The following is a 23,655-nucleotide window of genomic DNA, read 5'->3' on the forward strand; positions in this document are numbered from 1 at the left end:
CTTATATTTGATTATATTTAAATAGCATAATCTTGTATATTACTATTTTTGTTTAAATTATATTATATATAATTATAATTAAATACATATTTTTGTCTATAGATTTTACTTTTAAACAACAATTATTATTATTCACTTAGTAATCTTTTTTATTTAAATTTATTTCTGGATTTTTTTAAAATATCCTTGTGATATTATTCTTTTATTTTTTTTATAGTAAAATATTTCATTAAAATAATTGAAATTGTTTTTTTTTAAATACTATTTTTTAAGGCAAATATTATGTTTCGTTTTTTTTATAGTTTTAATAATATTTTACATTCGTGATTTTTCTAAGAGATGTTTGAGATGAACTATTATTTAATTTCATAATTTAAAAATTAAAACTTCTAATAATTACTCGAAAATTAATTTATTTATTTTTTTAAAAAAAAAAAAAAACATATAAAAAATTTTTAAATTAATTTTTTTTTTTTTTTAAAAAAAAAAAATATAATAATAATTATAAACAATAACAAAAAAGTAATTACATTATTAAAGGAATAAAACAGAAACAAAAAAAAATAATTTTAAAAAACACATTAAAAATTAAAAATAAATTTAATATTTTTTATTCATATTAAAAACAAGGGAAAAATAAACTCTAAAAAACTTTCATTAAATTCCAAAAGAATTCATAAATTGTAAAACAGGAACATTAAAATAATCACTTTTTTCTAACTCTTTGTCAACAATTTATTTAATATTTTAAATTTTAAGTTAAATATCAACTGAAAGTTCATTTTTTTCCCTTCACAAACATAAAATAAATTAAAATATATAATATAAATTAAAAAAAAATACTATATGCTTAACTCGAACATAGACTAAAGAGCTTAAAGTTAATCATTAAAGAATTTATTTGTAATTCTAAGCTCGTAGTTTTTTAATAAACTGAATCCAAAAGTGAATGAATCAATTTCATTTTCATCAACTAATTCCATTTATTATTTATATCTAATTAAATTCTTCAAACAGAAAATAACACCGTTTCTAATATTAATAAAGTTATCTTCTTAACAGAACTTACATTATAAAATATTTTTTTATTTTTCATTTTATTAACTATCGCTATTTTCACTTTCATATTTAAAACATCCTGTAAAAAGTTAGCTTTTTTTACATGATTTACATATTAAATTAACCTAAGGCATATATTTTTATAAATAAATACGTCTCATATCTTTATTTTGGTGTCCTTATTCTTCTATATTTTCTTTAGTTTATACTACAGTATACTTTATAGCAAAAATACTTGCTACTTAAGAAATATTTATATTTTCGATTACTTCTAATTATCTTTTTATAGGTTCAAAAATTTAATATTTCTTATAATATTCTAAGTCTATTTCTAAGGTATCTTTTTGGTCATTATATTCTTTAGGACTGAAAGCCTTATCAATTAATTTACTCTATATTTTTATTTTTGTTAAATAAACTTTCTTTTTTTTGTTTTAAATTACCGATTAATTTTTACAAATTATATAATTTATAATATGCCCAACTAAAGATTAAGGATCTAACCCCTTTTCCGTAATCATTCTAGACGCAACTTCTACATGAGGAATGTTTTTTTCTCCATACTAATCTATTCTTTTAGTAAGTTTTTTCGTAATATAATAATCACTTGGTTTTATTCTTTTCTCATCAATTTCTTTATCTTTTAACAAAAAATAAAATAAAAATAAAAAAATAAAAATACTTAATTCAGTTAAATAAGTAATAATATTTTCCTAGACTTGTTCACTAGATTTACTATTTAAAATGATATCCAAAACTTTGTTTCCTGCATCTCTTGATATTTATGACCAATCTCTTCTAACAATATCAATACCTTAAAAAATAAATAAAAAAAGTTAAAAAAATAAATCATAAACAAACCTTTTAATTCTTTAACAGTGATTTCCTAAATATTTTTATTTTAATAAGCCTCTTCCCAATTACAAACTTTTAAAGTAGCATATTTCTTCTTTTTAATAAGCAACATATTTTTAAATACCCCGTCAATATCTAATTACAATTTTTTATATTATTTATTAGCCTCAATCTTAATTTTAAGGGCAATTTTAATAGCCTCACATAGATCCTAAGTATTAGGTCTAATCATTAAACTATCAGTATCTCCATAAATCACATTATATCCCATGTCTTCTACTATTTTTTTAGAACTAAAAAGTACTTCTCTACCTTTACTAGTAATAAAAGCTGCTATAGGCATAGCATAAAATCTCGAAGAGGAAAAACCTAAACACCCATATATGGAATTAGCTACTAATTTAAATGCTTTTTATTTTATGTCTAGTGTTTCTTTTTCTAATTAATCTTTCGCGTTTTTTAATTAATTTTTTACTTTTTTTCTTTAATCGACTAAATCTCTCAATATTCCTGGCAAAACAGCTATATATTTCACTTTTTCGATCTAAGCAATTTGATCGTCATTTTATTAATCTTATTAAATATCATTATATTATTCTTCTTCTTCTTAATTATTTTATATTATTTATTCATTTAAATCTTTCTTATTCTTTATGAATATCTACATTTATTATTCTAAGCTAAGAGATTTTCTTGTTGCTGTAGTAAAGCACACATTAAATTCTTATATAATAGATGGATATAAGGAGTTAAAATCCAAAAGTACTATATATTCATTATAAAGCCCTTTTTAAGGTTCAAAAACTTAACCTCCTTTGAATTTTTGTTTTTTTTATTTTCCTTATTATTATTAACTTCCAGTATTTTCACTTAATTTTAGTTACATTTTTTTCTTATATTAAAAATTCAAGTTTTTAAAATTATCAGGGTAAACATAATTAAGCTTATTTTTTTTTATTTTTTTTGTTAATAATTAAATAATATTTATTTAGAAAAAAAAGTTACTTCATAAAATTTATGCAAAAGAAGCATTTCATTCCTCTCTGCTCTTTAATTTTATAAAGACCCAATCCATTAATTTCCACAAATAATAGTCAATTATTTAGTCAATTAAATAATTTATAAATGATACATAATTTTCAAAGCATACTCATTATCTAAATATGTATCTTCAACAATTGAATTAACTAAAAAATTAGTTGCAAATTTTTTTTCGTAATCTTTTTAATCAACTCTAGTTCTATAAAAAAACAAAAAAAACTTAAAATAAAAAAAACTTAAAAAAAAAAAAAAAAAATTCTTTACATTTCTTTATCAAAAATCTTCTTTGCTAAATGTTCTATAGTATACTCGACTGAATTAAGAAATTCTTAACAACTTAATAAAGTATCCACAATAAGTCTTCCTTTTAAAATCTATCTACATTTTTACATTGCATTTCCATACTTAGGGATCTCATTACTACCTACATTAATTAATTTAGATAAATAAACCCATTTTTAAAGTCCTCTTTCTTTAATTCTATTACAAATAATATCTAACAATGTCTAATAAAGATCATGTCCAACTACAATATCAGGATCTAGTTCATTAAATTTATTCAGAAAATTTTCTAATAGCACCATTTCACTTTAACAAAAAACCGTTTATTTATCCAAAACTCCTTTCTAGAATACTGAATCTTATTTTTTTTGATTATTTGGATGACAAACAAATGCTATTTTTTAATAATTTTGCATTTCTTTTACAATACTGTTATCTATATTAACATTTTAATTAAACTTCATAGTAAGAATAAAAATTTCCTTTTTATATTCTTTCTTATTCCCCTTCAAATCTATTCTATTGACACTTTTTAAACCCAAAGAAACTACTGAAAAAACCGGCGAATTTTTTTATCCCTCCAAAACCTAAATATTAGTATTTATACTATAGTCTATTTTGAATTCTAATTTCCTATTGCTGATTAAGTTTGGTGTATTTTTTATATTTCGCATTTTCACCCAACAAGGGCCTTTAATTCTTTTTTAAATCAGGAAACTTTCTAAACTACTATATGTGCTTCCTATACAATAATTGAAAGTTTTACCTTTTACATCTGGATCTAAGCTTTCAAATTCATAAGAAGTCATTATTTAGTACCATTTCTAGTTTCCTTTAGGTATAGGAAGTTCAAAAGCGTAATTTTTTTAGACAAACTAACCCACAAAGTCGACTTTTTTGGACATTTTTTGTGCGTTTTTAAAAATTTAATGTACTTCGTTCTTTATTTCTTCTTCTGTTATTTATTCGGAAGAAGGCAATAAATAATAATATCGGATAATATTTTCTATTTCAATTGTACATGAATGATATTTATTTAACTAAGGGTCTTTGACTTTACCAAAAGCATATATTTTTCCTGGCTTAACTACATTATCATAATAATAATCATATAAATAAACATCTAAAGAGCCATCTTCTGCATTTTTAAAATAATTTATATCTGTTGGCTAACTTATTATAGTCTAATTAATTTATTATATTGTTTAAGAATTTATTTAGAGTTTTATTTAATTTTATTCATTTACATTTTTTTATTTTTCTTCCTATAAATTTTTTGATATTTTCGATAAATATTCTTCAAATTATTATATTGAATTTGTACCTTCATCTTCGGAAATATCATTTTTTTTGTCATTTTTTTAAACGTTATTAGATTATGCTATTTCTTTTTATTATTATTATTGTATATTATGTTATTATTATTTATTTTAAGAAGATTATGTTTACTATAATTATTATTATTAAATTTAAAATTATTATTTAGTTTAGGATTATTATTTCATATAAGATTATTATATATATTATTATTATTATTATTCTTACATTAAATTATCCTCTTCTTCTTCCATTAATTTTTATTCTTCTTATTCTATTTTTTTCTTTCTTTCTATTTAGTTTATTAAATTTTCAACATCTAATTCTTCTAATTTCTTATTTGTTGTTTTATGTTATTTTGGGTCTGCGAAAGCTTTTGTTGTATTTGTGTAATTTAAAATAGTGTTTTTGGTTTTTTTCTTTGTATTATTAACTAAAAATTCATCATTTTCTTCATCAATTTCTTAATATTCTTTATATTTCTTCTTATCTATAATTATTTTTCAATTATTTATGTTTTTAATATATATTTTCAGATTTTTTTTTATTTTTATTTACATTTTTTATCATCTAATTTTTTTTATTTAATATAAAACAAATTTATAATTTATTAATTTACCATATTAATCATCAATAAAGTCATTTTCTTATTCTTCTTAAACTTCGTCATTTTCATAAGAATCATCATTAATTAATTATTTTTTCTTTTTTTCTCTCTTTCAAAAATAGAAATTTGAAAATGTAATTGATTTTGATATATAAAAATATTTAATTTTTTGTTTACTTTTTAAATATCTTTCTGAACTTATTTATTTAATTGTGCTAATCTTGATTTTTTATCTAAATTTTCTATGTTTTTTATCATTTTTTGTAATATAATAATTTAATTTATTTTCTTTTTAAAAAAAAGGTTTTTCTTTAATAAAATTATATTTTAAATATTAAAAAAATTGAAATACATAAAAAAAAAAGTGAATTATTATCGGCGCATAAATGTAATAATTTTTTTCGCGCTTTAAATTAAAATAATAAAAAAAAATATTTAATAAATTAATAAGAAAACTAATTTAAATAAATAAAATCTATTTTTTATTATTTTTAATTCTAAAATAAAAAAAAAAAAAGAATTTTTATAAATAATTGTTTTTTTAATTAATTTTTGGTAATATATATTACTTCTTTATTTTGATTTACAAATTTTAATTTCCATCATTATAATTAATATTATGTATGAAGTTAATACATATAGTTATTTTTATTACTAATATATGAAAAATAAATAAACAAATGAATTAAAAAAAAAATTAATTCTTTTTTAAGTAAAATAAAAAAATGAAATGAACCCTAGCAAAACAAATTACTTAAATAAAAACAAGCCTTTAAACCTTTTGTTTTTAATGATCAATATAATTGTTTCATTTAAGAATTTCATATTTAAATAGATTATTACAAATTTAATTTCTTTTTAAATGTCATTAAAATATAAAATATTTATATATATATAGCAGATATAAATCAATTTATATAAAAATTTAAACTTTAAATGTACAACTTTATTACATTTAGAAAACAAAAAAAACTTATTAGGATTAAGTAATAATTTATATTGAAAGTCTTAAAAATAAAAACAAAAACAAAAACAAAATCAAAATCATTATTTTGATTCCAAAAAAAATTAGTTTATTTTCTTTATATATTAATTATTTTTTTGTTTATTTTAATATAAAAAATAGTATGAACTTTTATAAAAATAAAAACAAATTCAGATTAAAAATGGTTTATAAGAATATAAATATAAAAAGAAACATTTTTTAATTTTTTTTATGTAAAAACACAATAATAGAAACTCTTAAATTTATATAAATCAAAAATAATTAATAATAGCATATATATAATTTTTAAAAAAAAAGATTCATTCATATAAATATAAATTTTTTAAGTCAAAAAAAATTAAAAAATATATAAAAAAAAAATAAAAAAACTTTTTTTATTTATTATGACTGAAAAAATCAATAAAATAAATATAAATCATTTTAGTTAACCTATTTTATAAAAAAAATTAAATTGAATGATATTCAAAATCAAAATAATTCATAAAATATAATATAAAACTAAGGAATGGAAGTCTTAAAGTAACTAAAAAATATTGCTTCTTTGGGAAATAAATAGTAAAAACATATATTTTTATTTTTACATTTTCTATAATTTAATATCCTTATATACCCTTTATATTTTATTTTTTTATTTATTAATATTACATATAGCAATTTAACATAAGAATCCTAAAGATCTTTACAATATATAAAAAAATATAAATAAAACTCCATGGATTTAATAATAAACGAAGAAATATTATAAGGGTAAAACTATATATAAAAAATAAAAATATAAATATAAGACATTAAAAAAAAATATATAAATCTGAAAAAAAAAAAAAAAAAAACATTCTTTATCATTAATTAATAATTTCAATTAAATATTTTTTGCTTTTTATAAATTGCTGATAAAAATATAAATATTATATATAAGTTTTTTTTTTTTTTTTTATTTTTTCATATATATTTTTTTTTATTAATATTTTTTTTTATTTTTTATTAAAAATCAAGATAAAGCGATAGCCAAGAAGTTAATCCGTTAATATTTACAAAAAAATAAACTAATCTTTTAAGGTAAAGCAAGTAAACGCCTTAATGGATGATAGCATTTGAAAACTATTTAAATATAGTTTGCTAGATGTATTATAAAAAAATTTTAATATAAAAGATCTACTAATAATTCCAGGAGAAAACAAAGATTTTAATCCTTAAAGCATATAAAATGAATAATGTAACTTAGAGAAAAAAAAAGAGGACGAAAAATAAATATAAAGCAAACATTAAATAGTTAAGGGACTAAAAATAACAATGAAATATTAAATTGGACATCAGAAAATATTAATAATTCAAATTCAAAAAATGAAAAAAAGAATGGTAAAACTTCAGAAAAAAATGAAGAAAAGCAAAACAATATACTTTTTTAAAATGATATTTAATTGGGCATACTTGATTAATTATTGAATCCATTAAAGACGGATTACGTGTTTGGTAATTTTATTTTAATTATTATTAATTTTTTGTAATATTTTTTATTTTATTTTTTAATTAATTAATTTAATATTAAATGATAAGATTACTACTATATGAAAAAAAAAAAAAACTATAATAATAAATTAATAGTATACTAATATATTTATATTTAAACATAATATAGATTTAATTTATAATTATTAATTTTTTTTAAATTTTATTAATTTATTTTTTATGTATTAAACACATAAAAAAAAAGAATTATGGAATCCGAAAGAAATAGCAATTTTCGAATGTGCCATTTGTAAATTTGGCAAATAATTTGGATTTATTTCTTCATTAGTATATAAAAAAAATATATGCTAAATTAATTAAATATATTATTTTAGATTGGCACTAAAAATCATAGAGATGTATTTTAATTTTATTTATTTTGGAAATTTACATCACATTATAAAATATGGAAATAATATAAAGGTATAATTAATAGAAATAATTATTCAAATTTAATATGAATATATAAATATATATATAAAAGTATTATAAAAAAATATTCTAAATTTTTTTATAGTTTTACATTTTATACCTTTATTTTTTATTAAATAGATTATTTTATAATATAAAAAATATTTATATATAATTAATTTAAATTTTAAAAATTAATAAAAATATTTATTATATTATATTATTATTTATATTTTAAATAAAAAGAAATATAAATGATATTTTTTTAAAAAGTTGGATATTAAATATTATATATTTAAATTTTAAGTTATTAAAATATTTATTTATGTCCTTTTTTCTTTTTTGACACAGATAATATTATATTTTATTTACTTATTTTTATAAATATTTGCAATAAAGCAATTTGGTTTATTTTTTTCTTAAAAAAAAAAAAAAAAAAAAAAATATAATAAATAGTTGAATTATACTAAAAAGAAATCATCTGTGAAAAAGATATTTATTTTAAATAAAAATTATATATTTCATTCATCATCTTCATCTTTTTAATTATTAAATTATTTTCCTTCTAAATAAAAAATCATATTATAGGCTGAAGGGTAAATTATTAATCCTAATCCAAACCAACTTACTAAAAATATTTTAGAATTTTTGACAAAACGTTTGTGGAAAACTTTTAAATAATAAAAAATATTATTTAAAATAAAAAAAAAATACATCTTCTACTAATATAATAACTCATATATGATAAACTTAATAATGCAAATAATCTCTAATTTTCAGTAAGATTATTGATAATATAGTCCTCTTTAATTTCTTTTAATTTTTTTTTTTTTTTTTTAAATTATTATTTTTGATTTTACTAGAAAATTATACTGGTAATTAATTATATTTGACAACGATTGGTTTTAAAACTTATAATTTTAATTCTCTTTAGTACTATTAACTTTAATTTTATAATATTCTTTTTTATTGACTCAAAAAAGTAAACATAATCTAGTTTTTTTTAAAAAAAAAAAATATAATATTTTATAATTTATTATTTTACATCGAATTTTCCTTTGATATATGGGACTGGGTTAACATTATCTACAACCCAATCTAAATTTTACTTTAAACTTTTTTGATATGCTATATAATCAATATCTAATTTTAATTAAAAGCTATTAAAATAGTTTTTTATTTAATCAATATATTCTTCCATTTTATTGTATAAACAATAATTATTATTTTTAACGCAGGAAAAAAATATATAAAAATAAAATAAAAATTTCAATTTTATTATAAATAATTAAAATCTTATTATTTATTTTAAAAAGAAATTAATAAATTTTTAGTTTTATAAAATAATATATGACTTCCTCAAAAAAAAAAAAAATTATTTCTTATAAATAATATTAAATTCGTTTTAAATTAAAAAATTTCATGTTTTAATATTTCTTAATTTTTTAATTATAATAGGAATACAAATGGTATATAATTAAAGAAAAGGTTTTTTAAATAAAACTTTTAAATATAATAAATCAAATATTTCTAACTAAATTTTTAATAAATAATATTTTTAGTATTATTATAAAAATAATTCATTAATAATCAATAATATTTTTATATATTAAAAAATACACTTATTTTTTTTATATTAAATATCTTTTGTATTTTGTAATTATTATATTATTTATATAATAAAAAAAATTATGTTGTGTATTTATATTAATATAAAATTTAAATAGTATTTATATACCGCTGCTATATATAAATTAAATAATTGAAAAACTATATATAAATATAGACTTATTAATATAATATATTTAAAATATGTATATTGAATTTAATATTATTATTATTTTCATATTTTTTAATAAGATATTTTTTTAAATAAAATTAATGTATTAGATATTAGATATATCTTATATATTTATAACTTATATATGTTTTCTTAAATTAAACAATATTATATTTTTTATTAAAAAGCTTTTAGAGTTAGAAATTTATTTTAATTGTATGCATAATAGATTTTTTTATTTTATTTTATTTAAAATAAATATATATAATAAATTTTTATTTTATATAAATATAAAAATATATTTATTTTTATTTTATACATTATTTTTTATTTACTTTTATTTCTTTATATATAAATAATTTTATATAAAAAAAAAAAATTTTGTTTAATTATTTTAAGGGTGTGTTTGGTTAGAGGAATCTAAAAAGATTCCTACAAAAATTTGTAATATTCACATTTATAAACCCAGTCCACGGTAATCTTTAGTAAAAGGCGAAAAATTAAATCGTTATGAACTGAGTTCTGTGATGGTGAAATTTTTTTTTGATTTGAAATATATTATTTATTTATATATAAAAGATAAAATTTAATTATTATGGGTTTCAAAATAAATAATTATAAATATTTAAATATTTTTTTTATAAAAATATATTTAAAATTAATAAAAATAATAAATATATATTTATATTTTTATAAGTATTTTATATAAAAATATATAAATACATATAAATATATATAAATATATATATATATATATATCTATATATATATATTTAATATTTTTAACAACATTCTTTCAAATATAAAAACTTTTTTTATAAAAATAATAATTAAATTATGTTTTTTTAAAATATTAATATATATCAAATTATTGTAAAAATTTAAAAACATATATACAATTTTAATAATGGACATTTCATAATGGCAAATGTAATATAATTAATTACGCCATGAAATTTTTGAACAAAAATAATTAAATTTAACTAAATAACTCGGTTTTAATTATGCCACATAAAAATTTAAAGGTGTAATATTAAAAATGAATGAAGAAATAGAATGTAATTAATTCGATAGAGAAATAGAAAGATAAGAATTATTTTTGAAAATAATAAATATCCGAAATTAATTAAAATAAAAAAATAATTAAAAACTAGAAATAGAAAATTTTAAAAGCGTTCAACAAAAAATATACTAAGATTTAGAAACAAAATAAACCGAAATAAATAATATTTTATATAAAATTTAAGATAATATAAATGACGGATATTATGATAACGAAAATTTTTTTAATTAATTAGATATTAATAATTCCAATTAAAAACTAGAAAATAATTAATTACTATAAGAACTTCAAGAAGAAGATGAAATACAATTTATTCTATAATAATATGGTATATATAATGAAGAAGTCGAAGAATTTGATTAAGAAGATTAATAATAAGATAGAAATGAAAAATTATAAAAGGAAATTGAAAAAGAATATGAATTTGAATATGAAGATGAACAATAGAGCGAAGAATTTCTTATTTTCGAATAAAAAATGGAAGAATATAAACAAAAAATTATTTAATTAGAAAAAAAAATGAAGGATTTAGGTGGCAAATATTTAAATTGGCAGAAGGAAGATCATAATGATTACATAAAAATAGTATCTAAATATAAAAATGATTATTAAAATCAAAAATTTGTAGATGAATGCATAATTACATTAGGTTTATTCACTAAACAATAAATAATAGCACATACAATGGATTATGTAAAGTATAAAGAACTTGAAGAAGAGAAAAAAAAAACTATAAATGAATATAAAAATATAAAAGAAGGTTAAAAAGAAATAATAAGAAAAAAAAAAAAGAAAATGAAAATATAGAGAAATAAAAAATGATAGAAGAGTAAAAAAGAATATAAGAAAATAAAAAAGAAATAAAGGAAAATATTAATAAATGGAAAGAAAATTAAAAAAAAAAGTTTTTTTCATAAAATTAAATAGAGGAAATTTAAAGACAAGAAAAATTAATAATAGAAAAGGAAAATTATAAAAAATTCCAAAAAAAAAGAGAAGAATAGAAAATGTTAATTTAAAAATATAATAAAGAAAAAAAAATATTTTAAGATAAATTATAATAATAAATTCTTGAAAAATAAAAAAAAAACTTCGACTTAAATAAATTTACTTAATTTAAATAAAAATAAGATTTTCTTATTAAAAAATTATAATTCAAATCTATTCTTAAAAAAGCTATAGTTTAAGAAGAATAAGAAAAAATTAATCATTTATAATAAATTAATAAGGATAAATTTAATTATGTTTAAACTAAATTCCAAGACTAAACAAAAACTGCTGAAAGAAGAGTTACTCAAAAATATGATAATCTAGGTAAAGTTGATAGATTTGGACCTTCTTGTAATACTTTTGGAGGTAATGTCCTTGGAATTGGAGGGAAATTAAAAATGCCTTAATGGAGATAATAATTGATATGATTATTAAATTTACTTTTATATATATTTGTTCATTCTTTTATATTTTTATTAATTTTTTTTTTTAAATAATTTAATAACTAATTTATTATATATATATATTTCCATAAAAAAAACAAAAATAAAACATTTATTTTTTAATTTAAAAAGATATAAAAAAATAATTATCCACATAAATTAAAAATAATTCGTAATTATATGAAAAAATTAATATAAATTGATTTTTTTTCATTTTAATATAAACAAAATTCAATATTCTATTCTATAAATATAAATTAAAAATATAAAAAAAAAAAAAAATATTTATATATGTAATTAAAATTATTTAATTATCAATATATATTTAATTTTAAATTAAAAAAAAACAAATTAAAAAATATACAAAAAATATATAAAAAATATGAGTAATAAATCTTAATAAAAGGAATGCTATTACAAAACTCTTGGTATTAATAAAAATGCTAAAGAAGAATAAATTAAAAAAGCATATAAAAAATTAGCTTTGTAATGGCATCCAGACAAAAATCAAAACAAAAAAGATGAGGCCACAACTAAGTTTAAATAAATCTCAGAAGCATATGAAATTTTATCTGATTCAGTAAATAATATAATATAATAAATACATTAATAATATTAAAAACTAAACAAAAAAAACAGCAAAAAAGGGCTGCTTATGATAGATATGGATTCGATGGATTAGGATAAGGAGCATAATAATAAAATTATTAATTTAATTAATAAAATTATCAACATGCCAATGATATATTTAAAAATTTCTTTACTAATTTTGGATTTGGAGATGACGATGATCCTTTTCTTTCTTAGTTTTTTGGAAACAATTTTCCGTTTAAAAAAGTCCATAAAGCAAATCAAAAATAAGGCTTTTTTAAAAGTAATACTTTCCAATAATAAGCATTTAATAATTAACCTGATTTCTTTAATAATAACTATTTTAATAATTAAAATGATATGTTGTAAAGATAGTCTTTACTTAATAATAACAATTTTTTTAATAATAATTTCTTTGGAAGTAGTAATTTCTTTAATAATGGTCCTTTTGTTAGTAATGATTTCTTCTCCGGATAATAAGGAAATTTATAAACGTAATAGTAGTTTAGCTCTGGAAGAGGATTTGGATCTTCTTAGAGTATTTAAAGTTCAACGAAAATAGTGTAATTATATATTTTAATTTTTAGTATATTATTTAAAAGAAATGGATAGTAATAAACAATTAGAAAAACTGTTGTTACTAATCAAGATGGCACTAAAACAGTCACAGAAGAGATTAGTGAAGGAAATAAGAAAAGAAAAAAATAATATATAATAAATTCAAATAGTAATTAAAATTATATTATAATAATATTGATTATATATTTTTTTTATTTTTTTAGATAGTATTAATTAATTTTAGAGTTGAATAAATTGATTTTATATAATAATTAATATTCAATAAATAAAAAATATATATTTAAAATAAATATATATATATATATATTATATAAATATTATCTACACAATTGTATATATAATTAATATATAATATATTATAAAACTTATTAAATCTTTTAAAAAATATATAATTTAATTTTCCTTTCAGTAAAAAATTAAAATATCTCTTAAACAACAAAAAATTTATATTAAATTATTATTTTCTTTTACTTAAAAAAGTTTATCAAAATATATAAATAATTTTTTTATGTAAATTATAAGAAATTAGAATATTTATGACTGTGTATTAATTATATATTTATATAGCCGATTATTTTTCTGAACTTTTATTATAATTATATTTATTTATTTTTTTTTTAAAAAAAAATACTTAAATTTTAATTATTCTTTATTTGTTAAAAATATATAAATTACTTTTTTTTTGGTAAAACTATTAAAAATATAATTGTTAATTTTTTTAAAAATAAATTATAATAAAAGTAGGATAAAAATAACAAGAAAATAAATTTATATTATTAATAAAGAATAAAATATTAAATAAAAAATAACATAAATAAAATAATGGCAAAAGAAACACTGAAAAGCACTCTACCTGAAAACAAGTCTGGCAATAAAAATAAAAAAACAATAAAAAAAATGTCCAAGCTCTTAAATTAAAGAGCAATAAAAAAGGTAAAAATGGAAAAGTAATTAGAAAAATTAGACGACATAATAAATGATGAAAGTCTAACCAATATACCCACAAAAAAGCCCTAAATAGATTAACCAATAAATATAAAAATAACAAACCAAATCGAAGACGCAGCATGGTTTGACGTAGAAGATTCTAAAATAGAAATCGATATCACAAAAGTTGCGAGATTACGAAAACTACGTAAAACTGAAGAAGAAAAAACTATAACCGGCCAAGAATATTAAACCCGTCTAAAATAATTTTACAACGATAAATTAAAAACCACAAATTTCTACGGTTGGGCATTTGATGATGAATAAAACTAAATCCATTAACAATCCGTAATTTAAGACAACGAATATGATAATAACCCAAACTAAATATTAGATAAAATGCTCCAAACACAATATTCTGTTTACACTGATAACTACAAACCCTAAAATCTTCTAAACGAAATAGTCGATATAGAAAGAATAGGATAAATTCCAATCAAGGATAAACACAACGCAGTTATCCAAGATATAGATTTTCACACTAATAATCTAGTTTTTTTCACTTCTGGATTAGATTAATTAATCAAAATTTTCACTATAAGAGAAAATAAACCTGCTTTTAGGGATAATATTAAACTTTTAAAATAAGTTTATGTAGAAAACTTTCCTATATCTACAGCCTAATTTCTTCTTTAAAAAAATTAAATTTTACTCGCAAGTTAAAATAAAAGACACCTCCTATATTATGACTTAGTTTCTGATAAAGTCGAAAAAATATCCTCTCATTTATTTACTTAAAGATTTTCATCCAAAATCGACAAATTCGTAATTTCTCCAGACCAAAACTACATCGCAGTTTATAGTTCAGAGGGCTATATTATGATTCTTAATGCTCATACTAAATAATTCTTATTTGAATTTAAAATGAATGAAGAATGTAAATCTCTTTGCTTTTCCTTTGATAGTAAATTCCTCTTTTCAGGAGGAAAAACTAACAAAATATACTAATGGGATCTTTCTAAAAGAAGTATTTTTGATGTATTTCTTAATGAAGGAAGTTAATGTACTAATAATATAAAAATGTCTTCAAACGGAGGTTTTTTTGCAGCTTCTTCCGATAGTGGAGTTGTGAATGTATTTGAATACGAAAAAAATACAAACAAAATGAAAAAGGAAGTTATTAAAGAAATATAAAACCTCACTACATCAATTGATAATCTTTCATTTAATTCATAAAATGAAATTCTTCTTTGTGCTTCGAAATGGAAAATAAATGCTATTAGATTAGTTCATGTACCCTCTTTTACAGTATTTGCTAATTGGCCTAATTTCAAAACTTAGGTTAAGCTTATTAGTGCCTGCAAATTTAGTCATAATGGAAAATATCTTGCTATAGGTAATGATGCTGGGCTTACTCATATTTATAATTTTAAGCATTATAATTGATTACATATTTTTTATTTATTTTTTTAATTAATTAATTTGTATTTTTTTTATTTTATAATTATTATGTATTATTTTGTAAAGCTTTTTTTTTTTTTTTTTAGTTTAATTGTTTTATTCTTTTTTTAATTAATATCTTAATATAATAATTAAATTCTAATGTAATTCGATTAAAAAAATATCACTTTTAAAAATATAGTCTAAGCATTTTAAAATTTAGATTAATATTCTGAACTATGATTTTTTATTTAATTTTAAAAAATTAAAAATAAAAAGGATAAGGATAAACATATATCAATATAAAAAGTAATCAAATAAAAACAATTTTTTAAATACATATAAATTTTTAAATATATTGTCAGAATAAGCTTTAAAATAAAATTTATGATCATTAATAATTAGCACTATAGGTGGAATAAAAATCAAAGCGAAAATTATTTAAAATTAAATAAACTATAGATAAATAAAAACAACATAAAGGTATAAGAAAAGCAAAAAATATAAATGATTAACAAAGTAAACACAGTTAAACACACGAATATTAAAAAGAAAAACAGCCTAATATGTAAACGTATTAATTGAATATAATAAGAAAGCAGTTATATTTACTTAATAGCCTTAATTATAAGAAATCTAAATAATTAATGTCAATAGATAAAAAAATATAACATAGAGTAATTTAATAATACTTATTCTATATAAATTCAGTTTTTTTTAATTGAAATTTTATAAAAAAATAAAATATAAGCATTTAACATATTTAGAGAAAATAAAAATATATAAAAGATTAGTATCTTAATATTTCTATATTAAAATATTTTCGAAAATTCCAAAAACTCATAAATTGAAAGTTCATTTACAAAAATCGAAAAATTAAGTAATTATGGGCTTTCATTAAGATCAATAAAAAAAACCCAGATATAAAATATTTAATATTTAAAAGGAAGAAATAACATTATAGTTAATATCTTATTTACAAAATATTTCATATTTTATTTATTTTAGATATAAAAAATCAATAAAACTTGATTTTTTGTTGTATATTAGTTTAGATAGATAATTAATTATATCGCTAAACTTTAATTAAATATAAATATTGTTTGCATATAAGTTTTAAAAATTATATTTTTAGTTATCAAGTTTTATAAAATAATTAAAAAAAAATCAATTTTGATTTTCTTTTTAATAAACTTTAGATGTATTGAGGAATATTATTTTTAAAAAAATGATAAAATTATTTATAGAGTTATCAATAAATTGGTTATTAATATTTCTAATTAAAGTTTTAAATTTTAAAAAAGAGTGTCCATGTAAGATTTCAGGAAATCAATTTTATTTAAAGAACCTTATTTTGATGATATACAGGAAGCATAAATATAATAGTTAATTGATTTTTATTTATATGAAATAAATTTTTTTTTTTAATATCAATTAAATAATTTTTGTTTTTGAAAAATTAAATATATTTTTACTTAAAATTTAAATAATTTAAATTATTTATATTATAAATTTGTATATTAATATAATACAAATAAAAAATGAAACAATATAAAATATTTTATAATAATTTAATATAATTAAATAAATTTATATACCAAAATATATATATAAATAATTAAAAATAAAAGTTTTTACACTTTTTAAAATACAAAAAAATAAACCAAAGAACTAATATAATCAAAACATAACAAAAATGCTCAGAAAATTAATTTTTAAATTATTAAATGCAAAAATAATCAGAAAAGGTGATTAATTTTAAAGTATGGTAAGTAAACAAAATTAAAAATAATTAATATTAAAAAAAACAATAATAAAAAAAAAGAGTCCTTGGGCTGTAATATAATTTGATGGTCAAAGAAAAACAACTGAAGAAGTAAAAAATGGAAATTTAGAGCCAGAATTTAACATTGAATATGAGTTTTAAAGAAATTCAGATTATAAAATAATTATATAAATATTCAAAAAGGAATATTATTATGGACCGTTAAAGAATCTGTTAGAAAGAGATATATTAATTGGATAAGGAATATATAATGCCATGCAAAACGCAAAGCAAAAGGGAAGACAGTAAATTGAAATAGACTTATTGTTTGATTATGATAATAAACTAGCAGGAAAGGTATACGCTGAAATACAATTTGAAAAAACCAGCAATTCATAAAAACTATAGAGAGAACTAGAGGAAAATCAAAAGCGTAAAAATCATAAAGGGCACATCTAAATATCTAAAATACAAATAATTTCTGAAAAAATACATGATTTATCTTATTATGTGAAAATAAGGAGCGGAGATACATTCCAAAAATCAGACTTTTAAAAAGGAAAGCAAGGACAGATTTAATTTTAGAATTCTTATAATATATACATAAGTAATTAAAAGCTTATTTATTTTGATATACAAGAAGTACTTTATGATGAAGATAAATAGGAAGTTTTAGTCGACGAGTTTTTAGGATTAGCAATTTTATAAATCGAAAAAGCCACAAAAGAAGAATAAAATCCTTTAAAATAAGAAATAATTATAAAAATATAGGGAAAAATTATAGGGAAGTTAATATTTGAAACCTAATATATATAATATCAATAAAACAATAAAGCAAATAATAACATATAAATATTATTAAAAAACAAGCTAACAAAAGAGGATTTATAGAAACAATTAGAATAAATGTAAAAATAAAGTAAATATTGGATATCTCCCGAAAGACAGGAATTATAAGAATTGCTAAAAAAAAAATAACTACTCGAAAAAAGAAAAATGAATATGAGATCATTTACACATTTAGAAAAAGCAAACTAATCTAGCTCTATTTTTTCAAAAATAAACTAATAGTTATTACTTGAAAAAAAAGATATTGTACTAGATACTATCCCTGTAAAACTTCCTTATGTAACTACTAATAATCATCTATTAGTCCCTGTTTTGTATTCAAAAGAATATTTCAGAAATGTTCATGGAACTGGATTTTCAACTATTGAAAGTTCCACTTCTCTTAAAATGAGTGTACCTAAATATTCTATTCCTGAATAACAAAGGTTCAAAGAAAATATTGAATAATCTCCAGGTCCTGGTGATTATGGTGGAAACGGGATTGCTGAAGATAAATTTCTTGACGCTAAATTCAAAATAAAAACAGCACTTAGTGATGTTAGGTAAACAAAAATTGAAAGAAAACCAAGGGAAGCGGTTGATACAGGGCTAAAGAAAAAAAAATGATTTTTTCTTTAAGAATACTTAGTTTTAGAAGATAAAAAAATCATATATATATATTTTATTTCGAAATTTTATAATAAAAATTAAGATTTTGTTTTTTATTTTTTTATTATTTGTTTTATTAATTTTTATTTCTTATATTTATTCAAACAGTATTTTTTATTATATATGATAATTATTTTCCTTTTAATTTTATAAAACTCAAATTAATATAAAAATATTACAATATAATTTATTAATTTAAATTAAAAAATTAATTATTTTAATTATAAATTAACAATTTATATTATTTAATTCATTATAAAATTAATACTCTAAAATTCTCCACAATTTTTAATTACTAATTTTTTTATTTATTTCACTAATATTACTTTCTTTATAAAAGTAAAAAATTAATTATTATTAATCTTCAACTAATTTTTTCCAAAAATAGAGTTTTTTTTTTTTTTTTTTCATTAAGTTATTTGCATTATTCTGTAGTAATGAATAATCTGGATGAGTTTTCCCCATGATTTGACATACAGAAAATTTTATTAACTTAAAATATTTTTTTTTAAATATATGTATTTTACACATATCTTAAATGTTTTATATTAAAAGTATTAATTTGAAATGTTATTCGAAAAATAGATTCTCATCCTATATATTTTTATAAAATATTTAATTTTAATTATTTTTTTATTTATAACCTTGTTTATTATTGTTCATTAAAACTTTTCCCCTTTGTTTCTTTATATCTTATATATTACCCATTAATCTTTAATTTAGCTTATCAAGTACATAATTTTCTGAAATATTCTGATTTTAATAGAACATAATATATGTAATGTTTTTTTTAAATATATAAATAAATAGTGTTTTACTTATATTACTATAAAAAACTATTATTCCTATAGAATGATAAAGAATACAAAAGATTTTTATATATTTTAAAAACGTAAATTTTAATAAATAAAAAAAAATGAAAATAATAAAAAAATTATATATAGATATATAAAATATAAAAGAAAAAAATATTTATAAATAAATAATTTTTTTATTATAAAAGAAAAAATCTTATAATTAAATAATTTAATAAATATTAATAATATATATATATAAAAATAATAATTAATATTTTTTTATATTCAGGAATGCGATACATTTTTTAAATGTAATTAATTATTATTAAAGATATTTTTTCTTTTCTATATTATTATATAAATAATAAAAGGATATATTAATAAATAATATTATAAAAAAAAACCAAATTTATTTATGAATGTCTTATTGTATAATTATAAATAAAATATTGAACATTATTATAATAATAATGTATTTAAATAAAAATGTAAAATAAATTAAAGGAATCAAATTATAAATTATATTTTATTAATATATAACCCCTTTAATACTAATTAATACTATTTTTATTATTAAAAATAAAATTATATCAAAATATATATTTATATTTTAATCTCTTTTTATAAATGGAAAACAGCTTGCATCTGCTAAAAACCTATAAACCTTAATTTAAACTACGTATTTTATTATATTTCTTAAAAATTATTTAATTTTAAATGTATTAGATATTATCATAAATTAGAAAAAAATACAATTATATGAATAAATATAGAAAATAAATATATAAAATAAAAATTTTAAAAAAAAAAAAAAAACTAAAAAAAATATTAAAAGTTATATATAATTAAACTAAATTAAATTAATTTTATTATAATTATTTTTAAATTATTATAAATTTCTAAAAATTAATAAAAATATATTTAATTAATTATATTTATTAAAAATTTAATTTTTTTTATTTTATTTCTTCAAATTTAGTTTTTTTAGAATAATTAAATTGCTTTCAATGGATATTTAAAAATATTTTAATTTTTAAATTTTATTTTTTAGTTATCATTTTCAGATTATTCAATATTACTGTTTACAAAATAGAAAAAATACTTTATTAATAATTATTTTTAAGTTTTATCTATTTTATTCAAGTTTATAATTTCTTAAATTATAAAATTATTTTTTTAATTATGAAAATCAATTATATATAATTAAATATTCCAATTTATAAACTTTTAAATTAAACGAGCTTCACCTTATATTATTTACTAATTACCATCAATATCATTTATAAATAATTTAAATCTTTCTTTTTTAATTAGTCTTTAATTTTTATAAAAGTTTTACAGTTTTAAAATACTGTCAATTTATTCTAGGCTATATATTTATAATTTATCTTTAAATACAATTATGTTATTAACTATTTTAATACAATCATTTATATTTTAAACTGAATAAATTTAATTAAATTTTTAATTTTAAGAAATTAATAAAATTTAGTTTTTTTCTTCATAAAAAGCTTTTATTAATTTTTATTATTTTGTATCAAACAAAATTTTTTTTAATTAATATAAAAATAAATAGTTTAATTTTAGTCTTGATAAATCAATAAATAAACCTTAGTTGTATTTATAAAATATAGCTTATTTTAAAGTTATATATTTATATTTCATTAAATTATATTAATCAATATTATAAAGTTTTAATAATTTATCATATATAAATTTTCCTTCTTTCAATAAATATAATTTAAGATATAATATATTTTTGAATTTTCCTAATATTATTCTTACGTTTAATATTATATTATTATTATTTATTTCAAATTCTAAACATTTATTATATATTTAAAAGTAAAATTTATTTGATATTTTTTAGGCTTACTTTTTTTAGTCTTGTGTGTAGCATTTTATTGCTCTTAATTTTTTTTAATAATTATTATAGAAATTTTCAGACTATTAATATAATTTATTAGGTTTTTAATTTTTTTGTTTTTTTATTTTCAATATTTAATAATTCCTTTTGAATATTCTTATTATCTAAAACTTTAAATTCTAATTATTAAACTCCTTTAATATCTGTGATTAAAAAAATACTTATAATATTATTTTATATTATTTTTTCATCCATAAGAATTTTATTAAATATAAATTAGTTTTTGTAAAATATATTTTTTGAAAGTTAATATAAATCTTTCTATTTATCTTTTAAAGTTTTAAGTGAATCAAAAACATCATTAGAATATATAATTTAATTATTTATCTATAAAAAATTATTATATTACTTATCTGATATTTCTAATGTAAACTCTTTTAAAATACAACTAACAATATATTTTTCAGCCTATTTTATTTTTAAATATAAATTTCATTTTAAAATAAATAATTTACTACTAAAAAATTTATAATAAATTTCTCAGTAAAATTTTATATTTATATCTAATTTTCAATTTAATCTTAATTCTGATTTATCTCAATTTATAACAAGTAAAAATTAAAGTTTAACTAATTTTTTATTTATTATTTAATAAATAGATAATTAATTTTTTTTTTAATAAAAATTAAATTTTAATTTTTAATTTTGAAAATACTTGTTCATATATAAAATCATAATTTTTTTAAGAAATTGAATTCCTAAAGAAGTACTTATATTATTATTAATTTATTTACAATTAATACATAAACTTTTAATTTTTATTAATCCTTTGAATTCTTTCTAAACTTAACCAAAATCTATTTTATTATATATCATTAATTAGGAATAATACACAATTGTTTGTTATTCTTTTAATTAATTTTAAGCAAGTAATTTTTAAGCAATTGTTATTATTTTTTAATTTATATTTGGCAATTCTCATTTTAAAAAACAATTAAATAATGCAAATTTTAATTTCATATTAAGCATTTTATTTAAATGCAAACTTCATTTCATTTTTATTAAATTTAAACTAATTTTTTTATTAAATTTAAAAATTTATATATGTATATTTTTTTTTTTACATATTATGAAAAAATAATTGTATTTTTTAATTAATTTTAATTTAATTTATATTTTAAATATTTAAATTCATAACTTTTTAAACTAATTGAATATTAATTACATTCGACTAATTTTTTCAATATATTATTTTAACTAAGGTTAATAATGAAAGTCATTTAGGCATTATATTTTATGATATTTAATTACTTTTATAATTAGAAAAATATAATTAACTAAGAATTAATTTAAATGTTAGTTGGTGAAAACTTCCTTTATACTTTTTTATATTAGATATAGTATAATATTTTTCCTTTTAGAATTTAAAAAAGCTTATATTTACAAATAAATTAAGCTTTATCAATACTAACATTAAATTTTTAATTCTAATCATTAAACTCAAACTATTTAAAAATCATATAAAAAAATGTTATTTCTTTACATAATTTCTATAATTAAACTATTAGGCATTGATCATATATTTTAAGATTTATTTAGCATAAAAATTATACAAAGGTATTTGTAAATATCTATTTTTATAATAAAAGCAAGCTAAATAATTCTATGTATATTTATATTTGTTATAAAATAGTTTTCTCTTTAAAAAAAAATCACTTATACTTATTTTATATTAAATTTCCAAACTTTTTAAATATGCCTAAATTTAAATTTAAATACTTATTATATGAATTTAACATATGTATTTTTTATTTTTTCTTTAAAAATTAAAT

General features: G+C 16.4%; 6 protein-coding genes across 6 annotated transcripts, besides 24 other annotated features; 5 read left to right on the forward strand and 1 right to left on the reverse strand. All coding sequences in view use genetic code 6, as the record gives it.

The window, feature by feature from the left end:
• Positions 1 to 512: 512 nt before the first annotated feature.
• On the reverse strand, positions 513 to 5,419 carry IMG5_122980 (hypothetical protein; the record flags this gene model as incomplete). The annotated part of the gene is made up of 10 exons (XM_004032365.1): positions 513 to 790; positions 844 to 1,451; positions 1,503 to 1,699; positions 1,742 to 1,873; positions 1,921 to 2,857; positions 2,920 to 3,154; positions 3,220 to 4,421; positions 4,485 to 4,624; positions 5,174 to 5,270; positions 5,339 to 5,419. 10 exons carry the CDS (start codon positions 5,417 to 5,419, stop codon positions 655 to 657), a joined length of 3,765 nt encoding a protein of 1,254 aa, XP_004032413.1. The 3' UTR covers positions 513 to 654.
• Positions 2,347 to 2,396: a microsatellite.
• Positions 3,160 to 3,207: a microsatellite.
• Positions 3,161 to 3,206: a microsatellite.
• Positions 4,694 to 4,755: a microsatellite.
• A 149-nt stretch (positions 5,420 to 5,568) lies between the features above and the next one.
• Positions 5,569 to 5,631: a microsatellite.
• Positions 5,632 to 6,171: 540 nt separating this feature from the next.
• Positions 6,172 to 6,205: a microsatellite.
• Positions 6,206 to 6,656: 451 nt separating this feature from the next.
• On the forward strand, positions 6,657 to 7,465 carry IMG5_122990 (hypothetical protein; the record flags this gene model as incomplete). Its single annotated transcript, XM_004032366.1, has 3 exons — positions 6,657 to 6,722; positions 6,819 to 6,914; positions 7,161 to 7,465. Coding segments are annotated over 3 exons (462 nt in total), but the record flags the coding sequence as incomplete, so codon positions are not given.
• Positions 7,466 to 7,641: 176 nt separating this feature from the next.
• Positions 7,642 to 7,711: a microsatellite.
• A 2,407-nt stretch (positions 7,712 to 10,118) lies between these two features.
• Positions 10,119 to 10,176: a microsatellite.
• Positions 10,177 to 10,566: 390 nt separating this feature from the next.
• Positions 10,567 to 10,637: a microsatellite.
• Positions 10,568 to 10,634: a microsatellite.
• Positions 10,576 to 10,637: a microsatellite.
• Positions 10,638 to 10,844: 207 nt separating this feature from the next.
• On the forward strand, positions 10,845 to 11,671 carry IMG5_123000 (hypothetical protein). The gene has a single exon (XM_004032367.1). It carries the CDS (start codon positions 11,121 to 11,123, stop codon positions 11,448 to 11,450), a length of 330 nt encoding a protein of 109 aa, XP_004032415.1. The 5' UTR covers positions 10,845 to 11,120; the 3' UTR covers positions 11,451 to 11,671.
• A 61-nt stretch (positions 11,672 to 11,732) lies between these two features.
• Positions 11,733 to 11,787: a microsatellite.
• Positions 11,758 to 11,800: a microsatellite.
• Positions 11,801 to 12,687: 887 nt separating this feature from the next.
• On the forward strand, positions 12,688 to 14,070 carry IMG5_123010 (hypothetical protein; the record flags this gene model as incomplete). The annotated part of the gene is made up of 2 exons (XM_004032368.1): positions 12,688 to 12,940; positions 13,000 to 14,070. Coding segments are annotated over 2 exons (1,323 nt in total), but the record flags the coding sequence as incomplete, so codon positions are not given.
• Positions 12,703 to 12,744: a microsatellite.
• Positions 12,714 to 12,744: a microsatellite.
• Positions 13,820 to 13,891: a microsatellite.
• Positions 14,071 to 14,469: 399 nt separating the features above from the next.
• On the forward strand, positions 14,470 to 15,903 carry IMG5_123020 (WD repeat protein; the record flags this gene model as incomplete). Its single annotated transcript, XM_004032369.1, has 1 exon — positions 14,470 to 15,903. The coding sequence occupies one exon, from the start codon at positions 14,470 to 14,472 to the stop codon at positions 15,901 to 15,903; it is 1,434 nt and encodes a 477-aa protein (XP_004032417.1).
• Positions 15,904 to 15,915: 12 nt separating this feature from the next.
• Positions 15,916 to 15,978: a microsatellite.
• A 1,313-nt stretch (positions 15,979 to 17,291) lies between these two features.
• Positions 17,292 to 17,337: a microsatellite.
• A 162-nt stretch (positions 17,338 to 17,499) lies between these two features.
• IMG5_123030 (hypothetical protein) lies at positions 17,500 to 19,145 on the forward strand. The gene is made up of 2 exons (XM_004032370.1): positions 17,500 to 17,665; positions 17,723 to 19,145. The coding sequence occupies exons 1-2, from the start codon at positions 17,594 to 17,596 to the stop codon at positions 19,115 to 19,117; spliced, it is 1,467 nt and encodes a 488-aa protein (XP_004032418.1). The 5' UTR covers positions 17,500 to 17,593; the 3' UTR covers positions 19,118 to 19,145.
• Positions 17,672 to 17,720: a microsatellite.
• A 59-nt stretch (positions 19,146 to 19,204) lies between the features above and the next one.
• Positions 19,205 to 19,238: a microsatellite.
• Positions 19,205 to 19,247: a microsatellite.
• A 102-nt stretch (positions 19,248 to 19,349) lies between these two features.
• Positions 19,350 to 19,410: a microsatellite.
• Positions 19,353 to 19,391: a microsatellite.
• A 1,308-nt stretch (positions 19,411 to 20,718) lies between the features above and the next one.
• Positions 20,719 to 20,750: a microsatellite.
• The last annotated feature ends 2,905 nt before the right edge of the window (positions 20,751 to 23,655 follow it).

The sequence above is a fragment of the Ichthyophthirius multifiliis genome, assembly GCF_000220395.1.
Source record: "Ichthyophthirius multifiliis unplaced genomic scaffold scaff_1120509250976, whole genome shotgun sequence".
Classification (NCBI taxonomy): domain Eukaryota; phylum Ciliophora; class Oligohymenophorea; order Hymenostomatida; genus Ichthyophthirius; species Ichthyophthirius multifiliis.